The sequence below is a fragment of the Necator americanus genome, chromosome I (genome assembly GCF_031761385.1).
Source record: "Necator americanus strain Aroian chromosome I, whole genome shotgun sequence".
Taxonomy (NCBI): Eukaryota; Metazoa; Nematoda; class Chromadorea; order Rhabditida; family Ancylostomatidae; genus Necator; species Necator americanus.
Genome location: NC_087371.1, coordinates 36,452,599 through 36,462,156, shown reverse-complemented (window position 1 = coordinate 36,462,156; position 9,558 = coordinate 36,452,599). Strand labels below are relative to the sequence as shown.

The 9,558-nt window shown below is 38.6% G+C and overlaps 1 protein-coding gene across 3 annotated transcripts; it reads left to right on the top strand.

The window, feature by feature from the left end:
• Window positions 1–1,878: 1,878 nt before the first annotated feature.
• Window positions 1,879–8,877, top strand: RB195_007976 (uncharacterized protein; the record flags this gene model as incomplete). Of its 3 annotated transcripts, XM_064181906.1 has the most annotated exons (22): window positions 1,879–2,097; window positions 2,794–2,891; window positions 2,944–3,064; window positions 3,755–3,901; window positions 3,973–4,131; window positions 4,227–4,314; window positions 4,524–4,645; window positions 4,721–4,850; window positions 4,912–5,021; window positions 5,139–5,301; window positions 5,354–5,486; window positions 5,848–5,995; window positions 6,363–6,491; window positions 6,566–6,653; window positions 6,708–6,871; window positions 6,943–7,022; window positions 7,113–7,203; window positions 7,269–7,341; window positions 7,423–7,562; window positions 8,284–8,387; window positions 8,452–8,630; window positions 8,687–8,877. In XM_064181906.1, 22 exons carry the CDS (start codon window positions 1,879–1,881, stop codon window positions 8,875–8,877), a joined length of 2,877 nt encoding a protein of 958 aa, XP_064038659.1. The 3 variants fall into 3 exon arrangements, with proteins under 3 accessions (XP_064038659.1, XP_064038661.1, XP_064038660.1); XM_064181907.1 differs by lacking the exons at window positions 1,879–2,097; window positions 2,794–2,891; window positions 2,944–3,064 and adding an exon at window positions 3,325–3,384; XM_064181908.1 differs by lacking the exons at window positions 3,755–3,901; window positions 3,973–4,131; window positions 4,227–4,314; ... (14 more) ...; window positions 8,452–8,630; window positions 8,687–8,877 and adding an exon at window positions 3,154–3,238 and having other exon boundaries at window positions 2,944–3,102.
• Window positions 8,878–9,558: the final 681 nt, after the last annotated feature.

Genomic DNA, 9,558 nt, shown 5'->3' with positions numbered 1-9,558 from the left:
CTTCATACTAAATTAGTTAGAAAGCAAACACCATCCACATATAATGCATAAGAAATTCTCGTTTTGACGTAGAATCTCTCATACAATATATGCGCATAGTGGGATTTTGAGCGCGAAACGACCAGAACTGACAAGGCTGCAATGAGAAAGTTGCTTCGTTCCGTGATAATACGATGTGAAAAGGTAGTATGCACATAAATATGTGACGGGATTTGTGGATTTCAGAATGTGTTCAACTGGGTGAGCGTGAGGCGAGTTCCGTACTCTCCTACGCCGCTTGACGTACACCCGCAATCCCATCTGCTTAGCCCTAATCGAGCACACAGTGGCGCTTCTTATTATTTCTCGAAGTAAATAATTAAATCAATCGGGGCGCTAAGACGTAAGTATTAGACTTGGAGGATCTATAACATATAAGCTAAAGTTTCTAAGAGAAAAAAAGGTAAGTTATAGCGCCGAGAAATAAGGGTCCCACTGAGTTCTCAAGCACACAAACCGTGCGTACTGTTGTGCATATATTGCGATCGAATGCAGAAGCACAAGCACCCAAAACTGCATTTATAGTCGGGTCAAAACGACATGGAGTACGGTGCACCTTAGTAAGCGAACGCGATTGAATCGGTACGGTAGCAGTTAGAACCAAGGGGAAAGCCTAGCTAACACTAGTTAACACCATCCTTCATTGGAGTTCGCGATGGTCCTATCTCGACTCAAGCCGCTTTCCCAACGCACCGCTTCGAGCGCAACCACTTATGCAACTGCGCTGAGTTCCATGCCGTTGTGATCCTATCGTACAAGTAATCAATTTCTACGGACCATTAATTTTCTACAAGATGAAAGAACCTATACATTCGAGTGAAAAAAAGCTACGTAAACATAAATGCACGTATTTCAAGGAGCGGGTAGCAAAAAGAGAAGAACCATCAAAATTAACGGGAGCGCGTGAACACGATTGAAGCGCACTTTCCACAGAATATATGATGAGAATCGCTGGGTCGCACTTTTAGGTGATCAGAGGTACGATATGATCATCTGAACCCCCTACATTTTTTGATTTGCTCGATTGATTTCCAGTAACACTTACCTTGTTCCGACTTCCCTCGAGAGTTCCCTAATAGTGTTTCTACTTTGATGGGACACAAAAGGGACAAATTTTCCTTCCAAATAAATTAGATAAATTGATTGTGGATTTGTCTCGGAGGATAAGAACATTGACTTGATACATTGGCTGGGCCCTCAAGTACTGTGTAGAGCAGCACAAAATCTCAACGATCCCCGGTTACAGTCAAACCCGTTGCCGCGTCGTAAGCGGGCTGATGCGTCAGAGACTTTGAACCATCTATCCTTATGGTCAAAGTAAGCGAGAATCCTGGTTTTTAGTACGTTTTGCTGGATAGTTTCAGTCATTTCAACGTGTAAATCCAAAAATGCCTGCGAAATGACCATGTATACCTGCGTTGTGCCTTCAAAGGCCCATAACTGCTATCGATTTCCAACGTTGATATTAATTATAAAGTGTACTTTATATATGCAAAGTTTTGACCTACGACTACGGTACTGCTTTCCAATGAGGATAGTCACTGTTGGCGGATTTCGACGTTCCGCAATTCTCTGTCATATCCTCATATGATGGAGTTGACAGTCAAAAGACCGTATTGTAGGAATTCTCATTACGTACTAGCTTCTGTTTTCCACATTTACGAATTCCTGAAGTATATGAGAATACTAGTAGACTTCCTTTCCTTTTTCTCTGTTCTCTTTCGACAATACTCTTTTTCCTTTACAGGCTATTACGGTTTTAAATTATTTATTCATATGTTTCTCGTTAGTACAGTCGTATGATCTCATTTTGAAAGAGAAAATTTCACGTTTTCAGGTATGAATAGCCTAAGCAGTATGTCGACTATAGCGACTGAGTCATTCCTAATGAACGTCAAGGAGGAGGCGAATTGTATTCTTGCCGAAATTGTTAGGCTGGCTGCATTTGTCTCCGAAGATTTTACTGATCCTTCCTCTTCAAAGTACAAAATAATGGTGCTAGACTTCAACTATTTCACACGTCCTACTTACTACGAGAAGCAAATAGATGAGAACGAGGTATATGTTTCTTTTTCTTGATCTTTCTTCCCTTTTCTAAATATACATCAGACTATAGTTCCCTGCATCCACGGCCCTTTCCCCATGCGTGTAATCTTTTCAATACAGTGTGGGATATTTCTGGTGTCCCTAAACGATGAATCCATGCTTTCGGGAATGTTGTGGATTAAGTGGGACTAGGTTGTAGTAGGATTGTATAGCATAGTAATTAAGTCACGAGCAGAAGCAACTGAATTGCATACGAATAGACCGTTTGTTGATGTGCATAAATGTATTCATTACTTTGTAACTTCCCTTTCATTTTTCTTATTTCTTCACCAAAATTGTTCCTATTTCTCTCATTTTGGATCGCGAATAAAGTCCGCTAAGTGCTCATTTTTGCTTGTTATGAATCCAGAAATCTAACTCCGCGATGCCCTAATGAAAGAGGACTGGTAGTTTACATTATATATAGAAAAAGCTAGCAGAAAAAAGAAACTAGGAGCAGAAAAGGTGCAGGGTTGCAGAAAACAGCGTTAGGAAAAAAGAAAAAAAACCCCCCCTTTTCCACCCCCTTTAAAAAAAATTTTTTTTTTTTTAGGACGACCAAATCTTCGGTGAATATAAGTCAAAAGAAAGAAGGAGAAGTGAAAAAATAGGTCAATATTTTCAGTACATAATCAATATCTTTCTTAGTCTCATCTAAATATTTTGCAGGAGCTCCAGGACAGTTTCTATAACACGTATCGGGAGCTCTTATCAAGGTTTTCCACTCTTTTTCAAACTATAGCTAACTTTATTTCAAGTTTGAAAGAGTAAGTTTGTTTTACTGCTTCTTATTACTACATAGAAAGAAAATTGATTCAGATACTGTGATCAAGTTGGTAGCGAAAGAGTTGGAATCTCCTATTTGGATATAATTGACATTGAAATCTTGTTCAATATAGGACTAGTTCTCTTGTACTTAGAAACATACTTCCCTGGACCAGTGCGTGAGAGGATCTACGTAGCTATTTATAGGAACAGGTGCTAATAAATTATCCTGATTACCGTTCTCGGAGAATTCTTTTATTTCAGTGACGAACGTCGAAATGTTGATTTCTTAGTGGATTTTTTGCGAGTGCGTTCATCTACCTCAGATCCTTGTTATCTTTTTGAGTGAGTCGTGTCAATTTGGTCTAATTCGGTATAATTAATTTTATTCTATTTTGATTTTCTCTTTCTAATCTTCACTTTTCCGGGCGTCTCATGATGGATGACTCATTTGTCGAGAAATGTCTTGCATGTTGTGAGACTATCCATAGGGAGGTAAGATTATCCTAATTGAGCTTTCTAATTTGTTTGCATTTCCCAAATTTCGAAATGTGAATTGGAGACGTCTTCCCCAAAATTTAGTTGTACTTTCAACATGGAATACAACAACAGCTGTAGAAAATTAAATGAACTTAAATACTCAATAATAACTAAAATACAAACTCAGTTAGTAAGTAACTTGTAGTAGTTACAGTTGGGTCGTTGAATCTTGATTCCTCGAAATGAAATCATTTGTAATTTGAGGTGTGGTCCTATTCAATCGATGGCAGAACATTATTTCTCAAGAAACTATTAATACCAGCTGATTCCTGAGATGTACCACGTTTTTATTTTTCCCCGCTTGCCGGTGTACATATTTTTATAGGGCATAAACGATTTTGGAAATGCCTTCGTTGACAGAATTACACTGGTGAAATGGACGTATGTATGCCTTTTGTTCAAACCGTCAACACTCAAATCCGACTTCTCTAAGATGCGTCAAGTCGTAGAGGACTTTTTTCGTGACGAATGGGTGAGGTCTTCGGAGATGAATGGGTGAAACGATGCATTTTTATCCCCTATAACCAACATCATCATTTCCAGGTGCTCCAACTCGGTTTGGGTTTGAACGTTAATCTCCTCGATTCATGGTGCTCTTATCGTGCTGCTCTAGCAGCTATCACTAGTCAGGTGGATCTTACTAAAGCCAAGGACATGGCAGCTTATCACTACAATGCACTTTCCAAGCTAACTATTCCACAAGTGCGTGTTTTTTTTCTTATTCTTATCCATTTGAATCCATTTCTATTGAAAGATGAAAGACGCATCCATTATCAGGATTCAGTTCATACTTTTAGGGCAAAATACTGCCCAACGACTTCGATGCCCAAATTCGCCTCATTTTTCAGTACAACTCGTCTTTAAGATGGCTGATTTTACATACATGTAAGATCTTACAGGAATTATTATCATTTTTTGCGAGTTATTATCCTTACATACATAACATTACTTCAAGAACTATGTGTTTTCCTGCACATGTTCATATGTTTTTCTTCGTTTATGAACAAAGGCTAGATACTGAATTTGTTATGTTGTCGTGACAAGCAGATGTCAGTTCTCCAGCCACATCCTTCAAAAATTATTTAAACTTGCAGCTAAAACAACCACCAAGAAAGCTTCCACGTATGTACAAGCGATCGATATCTATCCACAATTTGAAGCACAGTCTCTTGTACTCTTCTTGAGGGCTTCAAATTTTGAAATGGAGTTCTTTTCGGTACATTATATAAATTAAATGATTGATGATTCCTCAATGATTCTCTTTGAGGAATTCTACACATCTTCATTCTAGGCATATAGAAATTCTCTGCGAAACAAGGAAGAAAACATCAAGAAAGTTACTTCCTCAACTTGTTCCATTATTTCCGAGATGGCTCAGTTGTTTTCGCAAGATTTTGGTTCTCTCAATAAAGAAAATAAGAGTGAGTTTGTCGTGATTTTTACGTATCCAGTTTTATTTTAGACAATGCAGTCGCATTTTAGCAAAGTTACATGATTGGTTTATGCTGATGAAGAAAACATTAGAGGACCTGGACCTTAACAGTAAAAGAAATGCAGAGCTTGTTTGTCAAGTAAAAAGAAGGATCGCTCAGGTATGAAGGTTATGGCAACCGGTCATAGTGGATCAAACTATCACAATTTCCTTTTCTTATTTTCTCTGTAGCTATATAAACTATCGCAATTTCAATGCAACTTAAAAATTTCATTAGGTTGGCGAAATGCTCGATCTGGGCGGAAATCTCAGTGTTGCACAACATTTGCAAAAGTTGCAACCGCAGTTGGATATTTTATCCGCTTTGTACAATGTGAGAGAAGAGGAAGAACGACGTGTGCGACGTTGCGCAGACCCATCCTATCTGTGGCCTATCTTAGGTGAATAGTCTCCTATCTTACTTTTATTCATTCAATTCTCCTTCTCTTGTAGATGATTGGATTCCACGTATTCAAAATAGGATTTTGGAGTCATCAGATGTTCATGCTGTTCGTGCCCTTTTCTTCAAACTTTCGCTTTCAATCACAACTTTGTGCGAACAGTTCCAGGGTGAAGAACGAAAGACGTAAGTTTTTTTCAATACGTGCTCTCCACTACAGTCGAAAAGAGGGGCTCTATCTCTCACGTGGTTGACTTTCACAAGGATCGCGCCTTTGGCGATTCCCATGTACATTGACGATGACAATTCTTTACGAAGAGAGGATTTCCGTACATTCCTTATTTATTCCCATACATGACTGCGGCATATATGACTTCTTCCCATGCTGACAATGGACAAACTTCACGTTCGCGTTTGTTCGGGATTCTTCTCTTTATATGACATGGCATCTTTGCTAGGTTTTTGATGAACTGAAGTTTTCGAATAGATGGAAAATCAACCATCAGAGATTAAGAACCTTATCTTCATTGTCAAATAATGGTTTTAGTTTGATTGGACGAGCTTACTCCTTCCATCTTGAGCGACGTCTGCGTTCTATTTTGCAAACGATTCCGCATAGGCTTTTCTCTATTCTGAAAACTACTATTTCTCCTTCGCTGCAACGGCACTGGGAACCAACTTTGGATAAGTCCGTGGTTAGTTCCTTATTCCTTGTACGGGAACCATCCGAGTTTACATAATTCGCTTTTTCGCCGTGCCAGAACCAGTTTCAAGTGGTATTGCGGTGCCGCAGCTTGTAATTATCTGGGATTCTATTTCGCATATGATATGATATAATATGGTATGCCGACTTCATAGAAATAGTTTTGAAACTCGTAAATGCAAACCTTTTCTGACTGATCTTTGACGAGTAGTTGATTGGGCAGTAACATGCTTGCATCGTGTCAGTGGACATTCAGTGGTGCTCGTGTAATACCGTCTTCAGAACGTCAAGGATTTGGAGCCTTATTGAATCTTACTTTTATAAATTTGTCTTAATTCTTAAAAAAAACACTAGTTTAGGCAAGAGAAATGGCAGATTTTGAAGAAAACTTTAGTCTTGCCGATGCCACGCATACCATATCAAATCTTAGTCTGGGTGTATCACGAATGACTCTCAAAAAAGTAGGATTGGTCAGCATAAATCCAAAGGTGAGAGCATTACCAGAACCTTGATTTTTCTTTCATCTCGTTTTTTGTTGGTTGGCCGACAAGTTCCAGTTAAGGAGCTTCTTGAAGAGGGTATCCGTCGCGAGTTAGCACTAGAACTCCCGTCACTGTTAACAACATTGGAAAAACCGTTCTCACTTGAAGGTCCCGCTTATTTTTTTCTGTCATAGGGTTCATATCCTTGAAGCGTGCCTTCAGATGTGCTCAACAATCTTTCGCGTAATCTCCAGTCGTTCCACCGCGCGTTTATTTATATGTGCGGACACGTGGATGTCAATGGACATGATATGTGGAGGGAAGAAATAAATTTGATCGTTCGTCAAATGGCTAATGATCTAAAAAAGAAGAAAATTTTCAGTTCGGTGAGTTTTTGGGAAACATTCATTGTAGAAGATATGACTTTTCAAATTAATCACAAGTGCGTTCATTTTAGTTGCCAAGTCCGAAAGGTGGTACTCCTACATCAGCTTTGTCCCATGTTTTTAATCTCTTGTTGAAGCACTCTGATCCTTAGTAAGTTGAAAACGTACCGATTTGCGAACTCTATTGCTTTATTAATTGTTTGAAATTCTGTTGCCTACGTTTTTTAACCGACACGTTTAGTTTGAATCGTTACCAGGAAAACAGCATGACATGGCGCGACGTGAAGACGAAAAAAGACGTGCTTTGTTCGAGAACTGTTGATTTGATCGAGGTTCCGCAATGCTTCTGCTAAAATTTTGGATTAGTAGATAGGGGTTCCATATTTTGGTTTTTTAGAGCTGGATTCCTTCCTCTGCCATAAATTCATTGCGATTAGTTTTTAATCACAATATGGGGATTTTGATAGATGGTTAGTGCATTTTTTTTCAAAGTAACGCCTATTCCATTAAGTTCGCTATCAATTGAGTCAGCGAGCTGTTCACTTTTACAGATTCGCTCAAGCAAATTGGGTCCACTTTGACAACTATTGGAGCATTTTCTTTCAACGATGCGTTCATTCATTCATCTCAGTACGAGCAACTTCTTCGACATCTTCAGGGAAACCAAATGCTTGTCCCACTTATTGCAAAAGTACGTATTGACTTCTATACAATTAATTCTAACTTCTAACATAATAACTTCTTTTGGTTTTTTCACAGGAAAAAAGTGCGCTTCATAAAATTTAACTCGTTCTCTATTGAATGTGAATAAAAAACACGTAAACAATAAATAGATGGGGAGTTTTGTGGTTATGGTTTGAAGAAGAAAACCCAACAATAATGTTCTCCTTATCCACATGGTAGTCTCGTATAGCTCAGATTTGATAATCTCTGAGTGAACTGAAAGTGAGGTGAAGGAATTGTTTTGGAAGTTTTTGAATTTTGACTTTTCACTTGAAATTTTGACTTGAAATTTTTGACGGCTTTATTGTTGGAGAAATTATACGTCGAATAAACTAGTACTTGTACTTCTCGCTGTGAACGATAAAGCCAAGGATAGCTATCACGACATTTGAGATTTCCTGTTGGTTGCCATATCTACTAGAAAGCGGAGGGTCAACAGTCAAACTAAAGTTATTCGTAATTCCGTGGTTTAAACTTGCCGAACCAGGATGGTTATGAGAATATCTCCGAAACATGTCCTAGTCTTCTACTGTGAAAGCTCCTGTACTTTAATCATAGGATCGACTGCTTTGCCTAGAAATGCCTATTATCAGAACAGTAGGTAGCATTTACCTCAAAAAGCTTTTAATTAACACCTCATTCTTGTTCTTTTTTTCACTTTCTATCGACTAAAATAGTTCCCATTAAAGATTGGTCAACACCTACTACTTCTCTCTTTGTTATGTCAGTCAAAAAGGCAGCATTGCCAACTTAACGCAGCGCCACTGTTTTCATCATTGACAGCTTGCGACAGGTGGGACCATTTAATTGTTGTTCACTCGTACAAATGACGGATAGAAAATTTGTTAAAGTTTCAGATATTTGATCGCACATCCGGATTCAGTGCCAGCCGATGTGGGCCCTATTGTCAATTTGTTACGAGATTGTGGATTGTGTACTCCTACACTTACTTTATATAAAACAAGTGTTATTGCCTCTCCAAATGCAGCTCTATGTTTGGTCCTAGTCCTATACATCACAATGCATAGACTCAATGGTTAGCGGTATTGACTAAAGAAAACCCGCCTTTTCAAATCATGCTTATCTTTTCAGGTTCTCGTCGTGATGCTCTATGTGGTCGTACCTTCACAGCAGGCTTGTTTTTCTTACTTCATCAAATCAATAAAGTGGAGCAATTTGGAAAATTGGCCGAGCGGTTTGCTGATCTTCTGACCGTGTCGAAAGGCAACAACGACAAGCAGTTGCTTCTTTCACATGTTACAAATGTGATCACGTTCTCGTAAAATCCCAAGCAGACTGTTTTGTTTCGTGGAGGGCAGAGCATAGTATGCCCTCGCGTACGTTTCTCCTGTACGCGATATAATCATTTTGCCGCTTGACTTGAATGCTCAACTTCCTCTACTTGAGGATACTTGAAGGAGTTTAACACTACTGAATGTAACACCATTAGAAAAGTGAAATATCCAAATTCTTTGCTGGTTCTCTTTTCAACATTTCTCTGCTGAAAAATCCCGATTTAGAACTACCCTAGAGAGACAACCTCAAAGCACGTTACCTGTGTGCAGATTCGCTCGAAAGCTAGGAGCGAGGAAGTAGCCGATGCAGCTAGAAATGAAACATGAACAGCAGTACAAGAAACATTTATAGATGAATGTCCTATATTCTAAAGGTTATAAAGCAGGAGCCAAGAATTTATTGTTAGTGCTAAAGCAAATGACATCAGAGACTTACACACTTCTGCACTTCTAATGTGTAGAAACTGCTCAGTGGAGCACTCATAAACATTCCTTTTTTCCTAATTAATTCAGCCTAGTATCACGTTGAAATTCACTTACACCTATTGCAATCCTCAAAACGGTTCACGTCCATATTGATTGTGATTTTAGTCTCGTCGTTCATACAGATTGTAAATAACCGAAAATAAAGCTCTATCAACTTTTTATTTTAACTTCGTTTCGCTGGAA